Below are 21,904 nucleotides of genomic sequence, written 5' to 3'. Positions count from 1 at the left end.
CAGTAGACGGGATTATAACAAGTGTATAGTATTGGCAATTTTCAGTAGACAGGTTTATAACAAGATAATCGTTAATTGGAATTAGTAGTAAACAGGATTATAACAGGTGTATGACATTGGGCATTTCCAGTAGCCAGTGTTATAATAAGATGTTAGTTTTAGAATAAGGGTAAAACATGTATATAGATTAGGCATGTACAGCAGACAGGGATGATTGTTTGATTTATCAGTTTTATATTGTACTGCGTGGTCTTTTATTGTACATTAGGTTAGGTCGATTGTCTTTTCTTTGTTATTAGCTTGATCGACAACACGAGACTTGAGATATACGATTTTCCAAATACAGTAAATATATATTGGTATTGGTAATAAAACACTTATCGCATGCGAAAGTAATACTACGCTTATGACGGAGATTATGAAAGGTTGTGATGTTTATTACATGATAACTTTTCTTCCTAGTACACTTATGTATAAATTCCGTGACGGCTTTGTACTTATGCAGATTCAGGCAAAATATAAAGTGTTCTTCTTGCTAGGATAGACTTGCCTGGGTAGTTGTATTTTTCACCAAAATTACATAACAATGTAATAGTATACCATATAAAGTACAGGTTCGGTAGATTTGGTATATTTATGCCGCCCTATTCAATGATCACTGTGCAATACCAACATGTTTTTTATTGTCAGGTTTTTCTAAAGGTGTAGACTCCAATAGGGAACCTTTTTGAGGTTTTTAATGTCTCACCTTGGGGCACACAAGAGTGAGGGTCTGACTCCCCTTTAACAGCCCTGTCGTTAGAATAGTCTGTATATGTAGGCTTATTGCGAACATCATTTTGCAACATATTGGATTGTTTTCAATATTTTGTAAATAATTGACAGATAGTGCCCTTTCAATCATTTTTTTTATGAAAATGAATTAAAAAGATATTTGTCTATATTGTTCACATCTGTTATCCTATGCTTTCAACCTAGTACGTGTTATATTGTCCAAATAAATAATAATAAATGTAGCTGCATAGATAGACATGGACTACTATATTCTATATACATCATGCCACAATTTATGAAGCCAAAATTAAGTTTGTTGTTTTGTTACGTCTGATTTTAACAAATGATAAATAATGGCATATCTAATGAGATGTTGTAGTTACATACAGGCAAATAATATATTAATCATGCCTCCTGACCAAAGCTTCTCATATAACACTGGATTCTTGCTCCTATTAGCAACAGTTCTCGAAGTGTTAGCTATGCACATTAATGATTACACCATATATGGTAACATGTTCATTGCCTTTATTGTGGCCACATTTGTTTCTCCCTGCAACAACAAATGCGATATTACATATACACTGGTTGCTTGAAGTGCGAGCCTATATGTTCGATATATATATACCATATCTCTCGTCCAAGACCTGCAGTAAGTACAGCACCAGATGCGAAATTTCTCTAGATATTATTAGAATTATGCATATAAATTATGTCACCTGACACCCTCGCAACAACCATTATGTTATGGGCATTTATATGTCTATATATGTTTATATGCATCACGGAGTATTTGAAGTGCACATACTAATAAAAAACTATTAAAAACCACTACAGTGCATATGTTAAAATTTACAGTATGTCATTTATCCACAGGCTTAAATCGTCTACATACACTTTTCCATAAAGAAACAGTTGAAAGCTTCAATTATACTAATTATACGTTATTCAAAATAAAAAGCATGAAGATATATATCTACAGACCTATTTATCTCTAGTCGCTAAAATCTTATACTCATTACTATAAAAATTCTCATAACATTAATATTCATAAAAAAATTATACTGAAATTGTTGAGTTCTCAAATAAGAGGGTTGCACAATAATATTCAAGTACAGACACTACAAGTAATCAAAAATTCTCAGAACGTAGCTCAGTAAAATGATTTAAGTCGAATCAGAAGTTTGTTCAAAATCGTGCTGATCATTTTGTTATTGAAGACTGTAAGCTAAAAAAATGACATATTGAGATGTATTCGATGCAAGGTCACCAAGCTTGGTCTTGAAAAGGTCATGGTGTGTACTGTGACTTACTAGTGTAAGAGCAGTTAAAACACAGATATCTTTATATAGTTGCCTGCATCATGATTGCTTCTTTCTTGTCCACATTATTAACTGATAGTTTTGCATATGTTCTGAAAGTAATTTAATAATTAGCACAAATCAGTAACATGTCGACCACGCCAACCACGCAGACCAGTATAACAACAAAAGCTTGAACAATGCGTGTAAAATAACTTGAACAATAAAAATAAAGACTCACTTTCCAAACATTTCACCTTCTTCTAGCGTTTCGGGTAGTTTCTGATGACGTGTTTCCGGTAACAATAATGTCAGTAAACCAGCTAAAATTGATGTTGCACCGAATATGATAATTGGTAATGGTTCCCACAGTGTTTTGATTAATATCATCTGTGGTGCCAGAATACCACCAATACGGGCACACATTGAGGAAAGTCCCATTCCTATGGTTCTGTGTAAAACGATAATAATTACACTGCAATTACTAAAACACATTACTAAAAGCAAATTAACATATATTCTAATGCAAAATAATGAACAAATTGTGATATTGTTTACTAAAACTTTGGTACGAAGTGATTTAACCTAACAAGTGATATGATTGAGCCATCTACACAATTCAGTTAACATTTAGCAATAGTTGTAAATTTTACTTTCACATGACTTTGAATTAAAATTTTGAAGAAATATACAACCAGGATATATAATACATTGGAAAATTAATCTCAATGCTGACTGTATTGAAAACGAAACAGATATCAGTTTAAATCAACAAGTAAGAATCTCATCAATAATTAATATTCATGTCAGTTAATATCACATGAGCTGCAACAAATTCAAAAAATTATGTACGCGAAATCGGAAGGCATTAATGATTAATTATAATTAACAGATTAGGCCTTTAACAGTGTAACACCGCATGTCACATTATGTCTTTAATATTAGTGGAGAGGTTTCAAATTGTATCAATGTGCCGCTTATATTTCTAGACACGCCATGTACAGCCCGTGTTAACTCAATGCTAATTTCGAGGGAAACTTTACACCAATTATCTTCCAAAAGTAGTCCAAAACACATAAAACATTATTCTTTTTTTTTTCAAAATACTAATGTCGAAATTAGAAATGACGTAGTCTACATTCACTGTTTAGTAACATTGTCGACCACAAACAATGATGTAGATCTCGACGGATTATAATTAATGAGTGGGAAGTATTCAGAATGTTGAAAATGTTATGTTACTTCAAACGGTATCGATGGTTTGTTCTGTCATGTGAAGCTGCCTGGATTAAGATCATACTTAAATCAAACAAAATTGTAAAATCCACGCATAAACCATCTAGGTAAATTGGATCAAATAAAAAAACAATACACCATGTTTATTGTCAGGTAAAGCATGTAAAATAAGAATACATATACTAGTAATAAAACAAATTTTGTGATTTATTTCTTAAATTTTATCGAAATCGAAAAATTAAGTTCTGTAAAATATCTCTCAAAATCAGGCAGAACATCTGTGGAGAAATTATCTCCAGTCATATATTTTGATTTAAATCACTGAACTATAATTGAATCAAAAACCCGCCATGAGTTTTGATATTTACTAAAGGGGGAAATCCGGATTTATAAGTAATTATAATCAAAAAGTACACTTTAAACTACACTTGATTCCTGTGACTAATATGTCAACACAAATATAAGAACAGCCTTTTTTAATATGTAATATTTTTATGTTATAAATGCAATTTGACTACCTTTTCTGGAAATCAAATGGAATTATTTTTCACTGCGAACTAAATGTATCTCCCCTTGTGATTGTGGGTTATACTGTAAGTGACATAAGATCGCCATGTTAAAAACATTTCAATATATCAAAAACAATTGTAAATATCACCAAGATAATTTTAAAATAGTAATTGTACTTATTTAGGCAACATTATATTGTATTCTATTCAATTCAATTCAATTCGTTTATTTAAAGTCAGTTTGAAATACCTAGCCAAAGGCTAATATCACTGACTGCTAAAAATTACATCAAACAAAAGCAAAAGTTACAAACATCAAACACAGAGAAAAACAACAGTAAGACTTCACAAATAGTTATTTGTTTAAGTAATTAAAGTAACCCTATAATGATGGTGACCACAATGACATCATTTGCTTAAAAGAATACAAATCATTGCACTCCTTCATTCGATTACGAAGCGAGTTCCACATCTTAGCACTTCGTCGCTTTAACTGTAATTGATGAGAATTTCTTAAATTGCACGTTACATTTTTCTTCTTGTTTAAATCTCACATGAAAGATGTGGAGAGTTTGTTCACACTTTTATTAACTTCAACAAGTATGTCACGATTCCTGGACATCTCTAGTATTTGTAGTCTAGCATGCTCCAATAATGTTTGATAGCTGGACTGAAAATCATTGTACACACATTTCAGAGCTCTGTATCGATTACGCCCACTCTTAAAAATGTTTACTTTACCACAACAATTCCAAACTAAAGAGCAATAGGTAAGTTATAAATATACATAGTCTTGAGGCTTGATCTAAATAACCCGACATTCTTTGCAAAACATTCAATTGGGCACCTGCTCGTTTACACATAACACTAACATGATTAAGATCAACATCGATCCCGAACAATTTAACAATAGTTTCTGTTTCAATAGCAACATCCCCAATACTAAAAATGGTATTGTCAGATTGGTCATTTGATATAATTGCTTGAAATTTATTTATATTAGCTTCCATCATGTTATCTTTGAACCATTTGACATAAGAATAGCCCCTACTTGTTGCTTGTTTTCTAAAGCAAGCTTCCAGTCTTTCACAAGAAGTAAGATGACATTTTGACAGCTATATCCCTACTATAGGCTGCAATTTTAGAATCCCAGATATGATCCAGGAAAACTGACATCTCTTTATGAATAATAGTTTCCATAACCTTAGATAGAGATGGCAAAATACTGACTGGTCTGTATTTTCTTTTTTATAACAAGTCTGTTGTCTTTTGGTACTGTCATACCCTTGGCTTTCCTTCTATTCATATGATTTATTATTTCTTCCACACTCTCAGGTGTTGTGTGACAAAAATAAAAGTTACGCGAGTTCAAATTTCGTTTTATATTAATGATACTCGGGTGATCTTTAAAATATTCACACATTTAATGTTTGAAGTGTCATGTTCATTGTACTGTTGATCAATGTGGCCACCTATCTGTGACGCAATTAACATAAAAGTCATTCATTAAAACATCGCAAGGATATGTTTCAATTTTGTTGTTTGTTTTAATCATTATAGAACCACTATCTGTATTACCCTTGTCTGTCAAAAAGGGTTTGATGGTTTTCCAAAAGTCACTATTTTTGGGTTCCCCATTACATTTATTTTTAAAATAGTCCTTAACGTATTAAAGTTGTAAGATTTCTTTAGCGGCGGTACGCTTCCCAGTTGTCATCAGTTGAGTATATAACTCTCACCGCCCTCCTCTGGGTCTTATTCATAAATGGGGCATCTTTAGCCCTTACCTTCAACTTCTTTGAAAGAGCACGATCTTCAATCACGTCCTGTAACATACATTGTAGAGCTCAAAAATTGCCCGAGGAGTCATTAAAAATCTGACAGACTGCCAAAGGAATATAATTGACATCCTTAGCATATTCATCAATGTCAAAATTCTTGTAATTGTGATAAGTTATACTTTTAGCTGGCAATCTTGGCGAAGGAAAGTTCATTATCACGAAAATCACATGTCGCTCACTCCATTATTTATAACACCCGATTTGGCATATTGTGATAGATTGTTTATTAAGATTACATCAATAAGCGAATGTCCATGAATTGTATAATTCGTGGGCTTCTTAATTAGTTGTGTAAGATCATATTATTCACATAGGTCCGATAATGGTACTCCTTTGGACCGCACTAATATGTCAAATGTCAAATTTAACATGTTAAATCGCCCATCAGACATATATTGTTGAAATGTTGATGCGCTAGATCCAGCAAATCTGACATATATTCGTTAAAAATGTTATTAGGTATCTTAGGGGGTCTATACGCCATAACAAATAAACACTTACTGCTTCTATTTTGGTGCTCTTCAATTGCAATGGTTTCAATCGCGGGCTTACTTTCATACTGTTCAAGGCGCCTACTAGGAATATCTGATCTAATGTAAACTAATACTCCACCGTCTCCATCATTTCGATCTCGCCGTAATAGCCTATATCCCGGTATTCCAAATTATGCATCAGGAAAAGTGTCTTCTAGTTTGGTCTCGGCGATTCTAAAAATGTCTACAGGGGAACGTTTGAGAGCTTCCCCGATATGTATAACCTTGTGACGAAAACTATTTATGTTCAAAAAGGCTGCAATGAAACCCTTGGGGTTATCAGATCTAATCTTGTCAAATAAGTCTGCACGATCGCATTCCACGCTAGATTCCGAAGTGTTCCGCTTTCTAGTAGGTCCTGACACGAAAAGTAGCATCGTGGTTGCTATAGTAACAGACTAGTGCACCATGCTTCGCCCAGTGGTTGTATTAATGACTTCTTCCAGTGAGTGCATTGTTATTCAGATTAGGTGTACTTACTTTGGAGTAAGCCTCGAATAACAATAGAGTCAATAAAGTTAAATAACAGCACACTCTTAGCTTGTGTGGTGCCTTAATTAGCATTATTGTTCACACACAAACCAGAAAATGTTTCTCACCAAAAACACAGCTCATGAAAATGTTAAATCTTCCATTCACATGGCGAATAGATCTATATGGCATTCACAGTCCCCCCATAGAGCACATGTATGCCAACAATTTTAATATCAAGTAGAAAAATAGTAAAATGTGTAGAGCCAACTTTCTACGTGTCAGTCGAAACATGGCCTTGCTCTCAACTATTGGCTGATGTCACGTTTTTAAGCAGCTCATTAGGCAGTTTTACTTCCAATCACATGTTGTTGATATTTCCAGTAGACATTCTAAATGCTGCGTTGATTGCGTATAACTACAATTACTAACTGCATCTTACCTTACAGGAGTTGGGTAGATTTCAGCAGAGAATATATAGACAATGGCAAATGCGGCAGAAACAGAAAATTTACCAATCATCGCCAAGGTGATACCAATCCATTGCATTTCACCTAAAAACAAAAAGCAGTTTATTATGTATATTTCGTACGAAAAGACGCAAGAATTGTGATTTCACGGATTTATACAAGACGTACCACAGTTTTGGTTATACGCCGAATATGCGTTTTGATAGCATATTTAACGGAATCGATATGAACTTGGGACACAAATATATTTAATATATATATTTATACTTACAAACTGGTGCGAATAACGTAAGTATACATGCGACTCCCGCTAATATCAATGTTGATGACTGAGACCATCGACGTCCAAAGCGGGTTTCAGGAAGAAAGATTGCTAGTGTATAAGCTGGTATTTCCACTGCTCCCGACAAGAAAGCATTCAAGTAGTCATTGCCTCCATAGTTGGATGTATTAAGTGAAAGCCCATAGTACACTAAGCTCATAGTAAACCTGTTTATATGACAAGACATGAACACTTTTAATGATTACAATGGTTGCCTTTACTGACAAAACCAGTTGTTTTTGTTGTGTTTTTCTTACCAGTTGTAGAAGAGATTCAAAGATTTCTTTCTCATGTTCGACAGTCGAATAAGGTCAAGGAAACTCCCAGCATCTCTGTTCTGTAAAAGGTATAAATACAATGGATCATTTGTGTATGCTAACTACAGTTTATGTACATGTTAATCTGCACACAAAAGCTGTTAAAATTTATCCTTAGTGACAATAGCACGATTAGAAATAAACGAAACGAAATAAATAGGTGACTGGAGAAAGCAGTATATTAATAATATGTTTACTGTTTGAATGACATAAACAAACGACTTAGAGCAATGTTCTTGCTGCCTTCAATGCACATGCAAATCTAAAATACATTGGCCCAGTCGATAACATAGATGTAAATGTACCTTTAAATCTCCATTATACGCGGACAACTCTTCATACACGCTGCTAGGAACAGTAACTTTATTCACTTCAGCACACTTTCTAATGATTGTCGCTGCCTTTTCGTATTTTTCCACTGAAATCAGCCATCTGGGTGACTCCGGAATAATCCTTAGAGTGAAAAAGATAAAACATGTTGTTACGTACAATGCCATTAACATACTTAGTTATTTAATATCCACACAGATTATTTATCGCTATACTTTACATATGATTTACATGAAATAAGACGCCTCACCTCACTTATATGCATGAATACATTTTTATGGCAATGTGACAAGTTTGGAAAACATTGCACGTAAGTTTGTACAATTTGAGGGCGCAAGTTCTATATCATCAATCACAGCAAAAGTCTGGCAATTAACATAGACCATCATGATTATGCACATTAATCAAATACAATTGTCATCGTTGTGAGCCATATTGTAATGATCTAAAAAGTTCTCAACATTCATTGCACAAAATGTAGAAATGTTCGTTTCATTAAAATAATAATTATTAATAATTAAGTTGCTATCAAACTTGAATATAACTTACCACCAGTACAATAAAAAAATTGTGGCCGGTAATGACAAGCACAACTGCAGTATCCACCAGTATCTGATAAAGTATGCCAGAAAAGCTAATAGCATATATCCAAAACTGAAGTAAAATTCTATCACACCTCCGGCGAACACTCGCTTTGAGGGTCCAACGAGTTTGGTTGCTACAGTGTTGAGATATTGAGAATGAAATAAATTGGTGTTTATATACTAACCAAGCTTGACATACAATTAAAGAGTATTGAGCACAACTTAATTGGCATAATCTTACCTAAAACGAAGGACACCATGAACATTCCCATGTGTGAAGCACCTATAAATACCCTTAATATGGAGTAGGCTTGGATATTTGGTGAGAAGGCACAGGCTGTTCCTGGAATCGCCATGCACAATGCTGATAACATCAAAGTTGGTAAACGCCCAATCCTGAAATATATGTGAAATATACAAGACTACATCTAATGCAGTGTATTTCAGACACGAATGTCATGTCGTCCAAAAACGGTTTGCTTACTTCATTATTTTGTAATGTTTTAAGTAATGGATATGGTACAGATATATTATCAGTTCAATGTGTAGCACGATCTATCGAGCATCGGATTTAATAGGTGCATTGTGCTACTATTTGATTGTTCACTAAGAACGCACAAAATGAATATATTGAATAATAACCAACCTATCAGAAAGAGCCCCGAATCCAACTGCCCCAATGAACAAGCCAGCCATATACGCAGAAGATGATAGTGCTCCCAGGTAGTATCGACCACACACTAAATCAAACTACAATAAAAATACATTTCACTTAATATAAATAGTTCACAAACAAAACCAAATCATAACAACTCCGTTCTCATAGAATCTAAATCTTATAGCAAATTGGTGGAAATAGTTTACATCGAAAATTTTTTTAAATGAAAATTGGTCAACAGCATAACGATTCATAATTAAAATACTTAAAATGAAAAAACAGTTACATGAAATAAACAAAGGGTTAATTATTTATTATGTAAATGTTTTGTAAAACCTATAATTTTTCTTGCTAACTTTATGGGGGTCCCATAGTCACTGATATTTGACAACGCCCTCTAAATTCCACTGTTAGCAGTGGAATCAGTAACCGGAGAACCTTTACAACACAAAAATATGAATGTGTACATCTACCTATCTGTTTTATTATAAAGCTAACAATAATAGACGCACCTCCTGAAATATGGATGATTTGTACTGTGATCGGTCATATATCCATCCATGATTACATTTCATAGTATCATTGGTGTATGTCTTGTTTTCATAGCGTTCACAATTACTGTAAACCAAATCACTGTCACACTGATAAGAGCTCTCTTCTAACGGTATACTGTGGTTCTTCATCATATCTTGGCAAAACATTACCGAGTTGTTTAAACTACATTCATATTCATCCAACTCTGGAACATAGCACCAATGGTCTGTCTCAGCGGCTAAAAACACTTGGGCGAATACATTGCTCGCTGGTAAGATGGCCATGAGGCAAAGTAGATAGTAACATCGTTTCTGATATGTCCCAAATTCACCAAGATATTCAAGTATATCGTCAAACTTCCTACATTTATGCGTGTCTCCCCCAAACCTCTTCATACTGCTATGTCGTACTATATACTCCTAGATGTTACATGAAACTGAAATAATAAAAACAGTGATTTCATTAGAAAACAGATTGTCATTTATCATCTAATTAAACAAATGGCACTAGCATTGCCAGAATAAGGTGTACATGAAACGGGATTCGAATACAGTCAGCGAAAACAAACAACTTAGTTTCTTGATTTGTCCACCTAATTATATATTGACCAGACCTATCACCATGGGCGTCTACACTGATAATCTGGTATAAGGTGGTCCAAATAATCGTGTATTAGCGTGCGCCTGATATTGTTCACTGGAAAGCGTGCTTGAATTGTAAATCATTGTAAGTAGAGTATTTCTTTCTGTGTTACTCTCTGTCATTAATAATACATAATTTCACAAAACTTTGGAAAGCACCAGCACAAGTATTCAATCAGCGTGAAATTGTATGTACCCGTAATATCTTAAATTAAGGCAACTTTATGTTACAGAACCAAATTCACTCGCAGACAAAGGATAACCAAGGTACAGTCTCGTGGAATGGCTAGCAGCTGAACTACACTAAGCTAAACACAAAACAACGTAAGTATGCGCCATTTCTCCCAGTTATAATGCCATGACAATATATATATAGCCGCGCGTATCCATGCGATGAGAATATCAAAACACCATTTACCGTGTTTTTTTAAACACTACAAATATCAATCTCGCCGGTTTACTACTTCAGAAAGTATTTCTCCTAAATTGAATATTGCAAAATAACCAGCTTTTATCTGTCATAAATACTGAAGTTTGTCGTCAGATTAGCGACCTATAGGTGACCAATCAAGGCTATGTGTTATTTGTAACAATATTTAGTGGCTTACCAAAACACACACACACACACCCCCCCACACACACACACACACACATACTTGTATTGCAATATGTTCCGAGGACTCCATTGGATTAACTTTTAATATAGTTGAATTAAATTTTAATATAGTTGCGATATGAACTCGATTAAAACGCGTTCCTATATAGGGTTGCGTTTTAATTGGAGTTTAATTAAACTCAATTACAATGCAATACAATGGAGAATTGCATTTTAATTAAGTTTAATTAAACAAGAGTTGAATATCCGGTGACTGAACATAGAAATGTTTGCGAAGCTTAGGTTTAGTATCGGGGTAAGGTATGGTACAATTATATTAATATTAATATAACGTGAACCATACCTTCCCCCGATACTAAACCTAAGCTACGCAAAACATATTAATAATCGAATTAACTATTAATATAAATTATGTTTTCCGAGGACTATGAAAAAGGTCCTCGGAAGGTGTGTATGTCCTCGGAAGTAGGTATATATCTGTATTTTTGTCCTCGCAACATATAGCAATCCAAACACACACACACACACACCCACACACACACACACACACACACACACACACACACACACACACACACACACACACACACACACACACACACACACACACACACACACACACACACACACACACACACACACATATATGTTGGGCATAATGGACAACTCAGTCCCTTTAAGGTAGAGATGCAGGTTCGTGGGCACTTGGGAGTGTAATTTTTGTTTTTGCTTTTTATTATCCAAACAGTCTTGGCTATAGACTGTTAAAATTGTGTAGAATTGGGAATTGTGGAACATACTCAAAAAACGATCTTAAAATATAGATAACAGGTGCAAACATTCTCTCTTTTAAATGCTTAGCAGAATTTAGCAAGGCTGTACATATATAATAAAAAAAACATGGTGAAAAACAAGAAATGACGGGATCTCCATATTATGCACTGCATTTAATTTAAATTTGGAACTGTTACAGCCATTTCAATTATGAGCATTAGCAAACTTCTTACTAGGTGAATTGTTATGCAAATTAGCAATTATCTCAGCTTCTTTTAGTGCACATCCCAGAACATTAAAAAAATAGCTCCTAGACGTTTTGACCTTTTGTTTTGAAATGTTCACAAATGATTGACAATCTGTTTATCTTCACAACGCCGTCGGGGCATTGTTTTTGGTTGAACAGTATTTCAACAATCGTACAGACAACTAGCCTGGGTGTTAAATTATGCATAAACTTGAAGTAGTGAAATTTGAGCTGCTGCCCTGCAAAATTTACAACTGGTAGACAGTTTTTTAAGACGGCACTTTCTTCATAGTAAACAGATGTACCCATGAACCAATTTTGACAGGAAACAGAAGCATGGTTTAGAAGCTATTTTTTTAAATCACTTTTGAACAAAAAAGCACATTTTTGTGCATAATTTAACTACAATTTCCATCAAAATATTAAAATTCATGCAATAAGCTTTCCGAAAATATATAGTTTTGTGGACAAGGGAGGTCATCTTGGTTTCCTAATTAACTAATTAAAATACCTGTCAGGTAAACTGCATCTCTACCTTAATCAGAAACATATGGGCTTAGAAAGAAGACACCCATAATGAAAAATAGTAGAACTACAAATGCAAGAAAAGGAAAGATGTACCCTGTATGTACGTATACGACTAAGTGTATTGTAATCAGTAAAAGAATCAAGGTGGGATGGTGGGTATCAAAACTACAGCCTGGAAAACGCATGCAGGGACAAGATGCATACATTAATAAACAAAAGATATGCCAACCTGTCACTTCGGGCTGCGAGGGTGCTATATCATGTGTTACCAATGACAATTAGGGCGCTGTCACATAAAAGCCAGTAAAGTCCCTTAACAATCAGTATTATCCACGAACATGGCGATCAGCGATGCCAGTGCGCCGATGGATTCATACGCAAAAATGTAATTTATGCGAGATCCAACCGTCTTAGAAGTTAACAATATTTTTTTTGCGTGGAGGTTTTCAGCCAGCCGATTTAAGGCTTGATAATTTGCGGCCACGAATATGTTAACCAAGAGTACTCAATATTACATTTTACGTGACATCCGTTATCCAATTGAGCGTTATGGCGTTAAACACTTATACGGCAACGCGCGACCATTTACCTGTTTAACATTCTGGCTTTTAAAACACTTATTGTCTACGGGGAGGTATCAATGCCAGATTTGAAATTGTGAAGGGAAATTCAGAGGGATGTAAAAGCATTCAATAAAGAGTGGACTATCCAGGGGGTATAGAGTCGGATGGAAGTTCGGTCCGCTTACTATATTTTTTTGGTGATAAAGTGTCTAGTCCATTTGGGTCCATTGTGGCTAGATTCGTTTTTATGAATTTGGGTTTGAAATATATTCTCCTCTAATATTGTTACGATAGCGATTTCACGTTCGCACATTCAAGTCCCACGCTGTTAGACTGTTATTTAGAATCAACAACATGCATGTTTAGGGTGGAGAATATAAACATATATAACAGGAATAAATTGTTTACTTATTGTATTTAGTTGTGGCAACTTTGCAGGGTTTTAACCGTGAGAAACATCCCTGGTAATCACGTGACCGTGTCAACGACAGCAGTGATTGGCTGATCGCATGTTTACTCCGCCACGTCTTAGTGACTTGACCTTTAATAGAGAGAGTTCGAAACCTTTGTGTGATGAAGAACGAGAGAACGTTACAGCGAAGAGTTACCTCAGCTGACTGTTTGTGTGAATAAAGCTGGACTATCTGTAATGAACTAATGGGTATTCGTTTGGTATCTCTACGTGTAAGTGACATCAGCCAAGCGAGACGATGTTCCCCGATCCCCGAACTCAACGCCTGTGTTCACAGCAATATTCTGCCTATCATTAATGTAAAGTCGTTCATCCTAAACGAATCCGTTACAAAATCATAAAATCCATCCCGGCAGTCAGCCAAGTGTGTGTGCTCTGGGAAAATAAATATTCTAATTTGCGATAATTAATTAAATCATGATGTGATTTGTTTTTAAGTATCTTCAATTTAAGGCAAATTGTCCCGTTTTAAGTACAGAACATGTTCAAAATTAGACGCAGCAACCGATCAAGCGATTGCCGCCACGCGGGTGACAAATTGTATTATGATGGTCATGGGTGACCAAACATGTCATGTCATATTTTTCACAATAATTAATATTACATATCACAGAATACATCCTTTGAACCTTTGAATTATTGGGCCATTCACGGCGATCAGTGGTGTAACTGCCCCCTCATCGGCAAACTAATAGAAACAAAACGAAAGCAACCTTATAAAATTGCCATTTGATTTTGATCTTTCTTACACGTGACATTTACCGGTCACCACTCAAATCGTTTGTGAATAGTTGCTCATTAGCCTTCAGCGTAAGCGCCCTAACATTACCTGCCAGAATATGGCTTGTAATGATTGACATGTCTTTTATGTTTCAACCAATCAGAAGGCAGGCTAATTAACATATCAACTGAGACCCCGGAAATCATATACACTTTCTTGGATAAACTTAGATCCCGAAAACTTGCGTTCTCGTAGAAACGATGGTTGTTTTACTCAACTTTGTTGGCGTCAACAACGTGGTAACATAGCGCGAGACGAGTAAACACAGGCACGTGCAATGTCTGGTTTATTGTTATTATCCGTGGCTCGGCTGCTCCACCCACCGTATGACAAATATGCAAATATGGCAAGTCTGTTAGAATTTCGCGGTCACATGACTTTCGCGTTCACCCCTCGTTTACGCAATTTATATTTATTTTTCAAAAAAATTTCATCGGAATCGCAACAGACAGCAAGCAAGTCTAACTTCTATGCTTCAAACTACCTGTGTCAAAAAATAACAAAAAATAGATCATGGGAACAGCATAAGCGACCAGTAGTATTTTATATAGTTTTAAAATTCGACTCCAAAACAATTTGTGTTTTTGTTGTACAATTTATTTTTTGAAAAGCAAACGAAAAAATAAAAATATTTCTAGCGACCTTGTTTTATGACAGGGTTGACTAACTAGCATACGCCTCTATGTCTTTCCTTCCAAGCACATTCTGCGTTCTCTTATTCTGGAGATTTGGCTGTAGTTATCTAAGATATATGACATTTGTAAAAAGCCGGAACGTAAAGAGTATCAACAACAAAAATGGGGCGTGGGAAAAACTTGGGACAATCATTGATTGGTCAGCTTTAACTTTGGGCGTGTTCTGTCCAATTGTGTGTGTTTTTCTTTACAACTGGACAAGTTGCCTTGAAATTGCCGGAAAATCGGAATACCTAAACATTAATAACATCATGATTTAAATAATTATTGCAAATTATAACATTTAGTCCTTCGGAGAACGCCCCTGTGACCGACCCTGTTAGAGTTTAACAACTTAAAATCTATGGTAGGCTGAATATTAGAGGAAACAGATTTTAAACTCAAATTCATAAAAACGAATTAGCCACAACGAACTTATACTTGTATACATGTACATAGACACTTACAAACCAAAATATACTAAGTGAAACAAAATTCAATCACACTCCATACCGCCCCATAATGGACATAATCCATTCCTAAACAAATGCATTCGCATTTCTCGGATGTCGCTTTACAATCACACTTTCAAATCTGGCACTGGTACGTACCGTAATGGTATAAGGTCGCTTATCGCAGTAGTATTGTTGAACGTAAATGGTGTCACGTGATAGTTTACATTCAGTACTCGGCTATTGATTCATTCTCCCAAAGTAAAAAGAAATAAACGTGGACTAATCATGTTTGCGTTGGTAAGAATCAAAACACTCAAATATATAAAGGCTGTGTTATGTAATATGTGATATCGATTATTCTCGATCATTATGCAATAGCCGGGATTGGACAACTATTCTTTTGAAATATCGAATAATAATAATAATAATTTCGCAGCATGGACCCATTCAGCCAAGCAGTGGAGGGCGTCAGCGTCCTTCACAGCAACCCGGACAGTCAAATGGATGAGTCCAGACGTTCTTTCAAAAACATGCATGTATGTAAAATTGTTTTGTTGCCATCATTCTAGCATTGCCTTGTTCTTATTTCCCGCAACGCTCTACCAACCATACATTACTGTGACCTATTTATATTTACTACAAGATCAGTCTTTCAATTCTAATGTTCAGTTATTTCGATTGAAATCACTAATTTCCAAGTCAGTTTGTACAATCCGTCATAGCCATGTGTAAGTGAATGAAGGTGAAAAATAGAGGTTATATTTCCGGGAATTAATTTCTTAACGTTTTGAGTGTAATATTAAACTATAAAACAACGACCCAAAATGTTGTTTCAAAATCTCAAAATTTTCAATGCATTGTGCCATCCTTTTTGTGAAATAGTCTCAACTCCTCCCACCTCAGCGCGGAGCCAAGATATACCAAGGGCAATAGGGAAAAAGTGTTGGATCAGTGATACATTTTGTTTTGAGAGATTTGGGGAATAATGTGAACGTAACTAGCTATTAGCAAAATAATAATTAATAATAATATATGTAATAAATATATGTACCAACTGAATACTGACGCATGTGGTGTGAATGGAGAAAACAGAGCCGCCACCAACGAAAACTATTGCGCGCGCTTCCACGTCACCATTACGCGAATAGACGTGGTATGGCACAGCGCATTCAATTTTCGGACTTCTCGTACGCGACCATTAGGCCAAAAAAAAAATGTTTTGTTGCCCTCAGCGACCGACCGAAAAATATGAAATATCGCGTCGCGTTTTTCCCATATACCTCGGCTATTTACGATACCCTTAGTTTTCAATTTTCCGATATGAGGGCAACATAAGTTTTTTTTTTGGCCTTATTTTTGGTATTCATAGAGGACGGTCGAAATCCAAATAACGAAATCCTCATTATTGTAGTGCAAAATGGTACGTAATTTGTATGTGCTGGTTTTGAAAAATAGATTGAAATCCCGCCTTCACGGACTTTCGAGCATCATGGCCGGACTACACTACAGTTGTATTTCCAGTATTAACCCACAGGACATCCTGGTTATATCAAGGTAGTAAAAGGTCACGCACGGCTAGTCAGATTAAGTTTGACACAAGTATACTGTGTATCGGAACATAGGGGTGTCGGAACATAGTGGTATCGGAACATAGAAATGTCGGAACATAGGACAGTCCCCAATTTAAAATCAGGGGCGGTAGACAAAAGTGCCTGGGTTAATACAATACTAGAAATAATACATGAATATTTTCCTTCTTGGATCAAATGAGTTATTAAAAACATTGTGGTCAGAAATATAAAAAAAAACATTATTACACGCACTTTTTTTGCTTTTTATTATCTTGTCTTGGCTCTGGACTGTTAAAATTTTGTAGAATTGTGAATAGTGGAACATACTCAAAAACCGATTTTAAAATGTAGATAACAGGTGCAAACATTCTCTCTTTTGAATGCTTAGCAAGATTTAGCAAGGCTGTACATAAATAATAAAAAAGAAACATGGTGAAAAAAAGGAATGACGGGATCTCCATATTATACACTATATTTAATTTTTAACAAAACAATAATATATTTAAATTTTGAACTGTTACAGCCATTTTTTTAATGAGCATTAGCAAACTTTTTACTGAGTGTATTGTTATGCAAACTAGCAATTATCTCAGCTTCTTTTTTAGTGCACATCCAAGAACTTATAAAATAAATAGCTAATAGACGCTTTGACCTTTTGTTTTGAAATTTCCACAAATGATTGACAATGTGTTTATCTTCAAAACTCCGTCGGGGCATTGTTTTTGGTTGAACAGTGTTACGACAATCGTACAGACAACTAGCCTGGGTGTTAATTTATACATAAACTTGAAGTCGTGAAAGAGCTGCTGCCCTGCAACAATTACAACTGGTAGACAATTTTCAAAACGGCACTTTCTTCATAGTAAACAGATGTACCCATAAACAAATTTTGACAGGAAACAGAAGCATGGTTTAGAAGCTAATTTGCTTTAAATCACTTTTGACCAAAAAAGCACATTTGTGTGCATAATTCAAACTACAGTGTTCATAAAAAATACAACAACAACATTTTAAAATTCATACAATAAGCTTTATGAAAATATATCGTTTTGTAGACAAGGGAGGACTTCTTGGTTTCCTAATTAACTAATTAAAATACCTGTCAAGTAAATTGCATCTCTACCTTAAGTATTGGTCTTAATAATGTTGTAGGAAAATGAAAAAGGCGAAACGTATAACATCGAGTTGTGATTGTCTCACTGGCTGTTTTTTACAAGTTCCGAATGTCACAAACTGGTTTCTAGGTCAGCCAAATGCATATTGATTAACCTGTTTTTTTTCACAAAAACTCACTAACGATGTTCAACATGTTTTCAATTACATTTGGGACGACGTTTGATACCAGCGTCTGTGGAATAGTAATCGATGAAATATGAATGATTTAAACAGAATGTCAGTGTCAGTGGAAAAAAAACATTACTATGCGGCAACCGCACATGTTTAGACAAATTAAAACAACCTTTTTTGAAACAGTAAAAAAATATATCAGTAAAATGGTTTATAATAGTGTTATGAAGTAAACGAGATGTCATGTGCAACGCGATTAATACGGGTGAATGATTGTCATGGCCGATAATGGGCTCAGGTTCGAACTTTTGGGTCACATGCCCCTCGCAAGGTGAAACATCGCTGACCGCCATCCCCCAGCCTCAGAAGTATTTAATCATTATATCGATACAAATAACGTGTATGAGTTACATGTACTCTGTACATATATATGGAAACTAGGAAAAATCTGTCTGACTGAGAGTAACAAACAATGTACGCTCACACATAGCTTCATAAAAAGTTCATATAAGGACCTCTATCAATCGTTGAGATAAAATATGTAGCACTGTATGTTTGTATATGCTTTACTGATACTCAGTAGCCCATTAAGTAGCTAGTACTTATTTACGAGGGGTCATAATTCCCACAGTGATTAGCTACTCGTTGCGCCGAAGGGTTTGTTCACATGTACTGGGAGACACGGACAGCATGCTTACTTATTTCGACTACTTTTCTGAATACTTCCATAGTATAGACTTTTATTCATTACCAGCCAAGTGTAAATAATATGGAAAGAGCTTTTTAAGGCTCTCTCGCCCTTAACCTGAATCCTGAATCCTGAATCAACACTCCAGCCCCAAACTGCAATTCAATATGACCCTCCAAATAATTATAAGTGACCGAAAAAGGGGTATATTTAATTGGAATGGAGAATTATTTCGAAGTGGTACTGGAGGGCAGAGTTATGATTAGAGCTCTGGTTGAGGGGGCCTAAAAACACTTACCCGTCGTCATTTTAAAACATATAAAAAGAACTATGTGCAGCCTGGGTTACGTGTTTAAACTACCAAAATTATTTTTAATTTGGAAAACGTTTGATTGTAAAAGGGTGAATCCCAATTCAACGCAAACAATGAATAACAAACCCACTTTGACTGACGATGGTAGTACTAGTTCACCTGTAGAAACAAATTTACAATCTACAGACTAAAAAGCACAAACATGTGTATTGCTCACCTCACCTGTATTGCTGTGATCCAGATTCCCGTACCTGCACAAGCAACAGACTGGGACGTACATGTACAAAAATCGTTGCCAATAATAGTTGACCTTTAACAAGACTAAACCACGGACAGTTCGGAGATGGGTGACTACATTGGACAGCATATATTCCATTAATCAAATCAACTCAACACGCACGTTAATGCTTTTCCTCATTGACAACGTATATACGAACGCACCACCCACAAGTCAAAAGACACACATATAAAACAGATGTGGCCTGGGTTAAGGCCGTATTAACACTCCCCTCTCTCTTTCACAAATAACTTCTCCCACGTGTTGACGTCGATGGTTTCTACCATACATGTGGCAACAAGAGAATTGGTTCACTATGATCAATTTTACCTTTTTTGTATAGGACTCCAAACGTCATGTATTTACTTGTGTTTGCGGGGATCCATTATTTTAGCCATGATGCCGAGTTCTGAGTACGTTATACGGGTCTATCCAGTAAAGCTATGGTGGGTTAAAATATGTTAGTTTAGTAATATATTAGTGCAACAACAGCCGATGCACGGTTTATGAGGTTGATGTCACTGTGCTCGTATTATGATTATATTTCGTATCTGAATCTGAATTTTCCATATCAGTTTGAATGACCACGACATATCTGTACACATGGTCCGTCGGGGTTCAGGATAATTGATAGTGGAAATTTAAACATCTGGTCTACTATTCACAACATCCATACACGTGGGCTACAAATATAGAACAACATAATGATGATATAATTTGCATGGACACATCAACCTTACTGACATTGATGAATATAAAACTTGGTAATAAGTACAGTATCAGTCGTTTTTTTTTAATTCATGTTCTCTGAACGTTGTTGTCACCATTGAAGAAACCCATTATTGTCATTCCCGAAGAACTACTGGTACATCTCGCCAGTGTCTGCATTTAAAAGGCACAATTCGGTAGCCTTATTGTCGGTCTGCTGGAAAACGTGGACCATATTTTTGTTGGCCGTCGCCATGGCAACGACGGGAGGGGATTTTGTTGTCAAATTTGTCCACCTAAGTCACAGTGCAGGTGTTACCAGTCTATCAAGTTTGAACACAAGTAGGTCAAGGCGGGAAAGCTCTCTGCTTGGTCTGACGAAGCTTACATTGAATCTCCTTCAGAACTTACTTTATGAACTATAGTTTTTAAACTTGAACATTTGATAGACTTGAAAGTTGAAACTTGAACTCCAAGACAATTAAAAGTCATTTGAATGTTTGATGAACTAGGTGTAGAAACAATTTTTGCATTCAACAATATGGTTTGATGCATAGTATCGACCCAGTCACGGTGGAAGCACCCGGCGTCGACGCAAAAACAAATAGTGAGTTTGGGAATAAGCAGTAGAATTAGGTATGTCAAACATTTTTACTCAAAGATTTATTTTTTTCACCTTACTTTCTACGTATACAAAACTAGTCACTGTGTATCACTATTTCAATAGGTCTGATGCTTACTGGTCTTTTCCAGTGATGGCGATCCTGAAACCTCCATCTAGACTGCCAAGTAGCTGATTGCAACACCTCGACTCATAAACCAAATTGTCTGTATTTACATTCGTATATTTTCCCGGGCTCAAACCACCAATCTCCTATAATACGACTCAAAAAACAACCCGACAAATCATTGAATATAAAACATTTTGCCATAATAACGATATGGTAAAGTAAATATTTGCATATCTAGAAAGTATACTTTTCAGCATCTAATAAATGAAAGGGCAATATCCGGTCTAATAAAATACGAGTGCAATTGTTACGGTACTTGACCATCGTTATTTATGAGAGTAAATAAGTGTTTAGAAGGTCGTAGGTTCAAATTAGTAGTTAGAAAGTTCGTTGCCACTCAAAGGTACTCACATTATGCGCGTGACATTACCCTTCTTAACTACGCAAACAATATTTAGCGTTACGATACCATAAAATACGAAAACTTTGTACATATTGACTTTATACACAACCATATGTAATCGGATTAAATCTTATGTAGGTATGAGGCTCCCTTTTTTATTACTCGTTATATATTTATTTGTATTTTAGTTTGAATATGTCGATTTTTTGGTTTTCTTGTCGTTAATCAGTTCTTAGAAAATCGTGTCCCAGTCGCATCTAACTACACATGACTCAATGCGTATACAAATCTCATG

The 21,904-nt window shown here is 35.4% G+C and overlaps 1 protein-coding gene across 1 annotated transcript; it reads right to left on the bottom strand.

Annotated features, from left to right (window-relative positions):
• Positions 1-2,312: 2,312 nt before the first annotated feature.
• LOC102802933 (organic cation transporter protein-like) lies at positions 2,313-11,478 on the bottom strand. Its single transcript, XM_085504989.1, has 10 exons — positions 11,470-11,478; positions 9,859-10,236; positions 9,335-9,438; positions 8,930-9,084; positions 8,654-8,822; positions 8,080-8,227; positions 7,715-7,794; positions 7,407-7,624; positions 7,108-7,219; positions 2,313-2,526 (listed from the first exon to the last, which is right to left on the bottom strand). The coding sequence occupies exons 1-10, from the start codon at positions 11,476-11,478 to the stop codon at positions 2,313-2,315; spliced, it is 1,587 nt and encodes a 528-aa protein (XP_085361115.1).
• Positions 11,479-21,904: the final 10,426 nt, after the last annotated feature.

The sequence above is a fragment of the Saccoglossus kowalevskii genome, chromosome 11 (assembly GCF_978046115.1).
Source record: "Saccoglossus kowalevskii chromosome 11, keSacKowa6.1, whole genome shotgun sequence".
Classification (NCBI taxonomy): Eukaryota; Metazoa; Hemichordata; class Enteropneusta; family Harrimaniidae; genus Saccoglossus; species Saccoglossus kowalevskii.
The sequence above is the reverse complement of the archived record's forward strand: the minus strand, read 5'-3'. Positions and strand labels throughout refer to the sequence as shown.

What these genes read in the sequence shown, in the direction of transcription:
- LOC102802933 (XM_085504989.1), bottom strand. An exon ending in CGTATAATGGAGATTTAAAG is followed by an intron (nt 7,795 to 8,079) that starts GTACATTTACAT and finishes TACCTTTTACAG; the next exon opens with AACAGAGATGCTGGGAGTTT. An exon ending in TACGTTATTCGCACCAGTTT is followed by an intron (nt 7,220 to 7,406) that starts GTAAGTATAAAT and finishes TTTTGTTTTTAG; the next exon opens with GTGAAATGCAATGGATTGGT.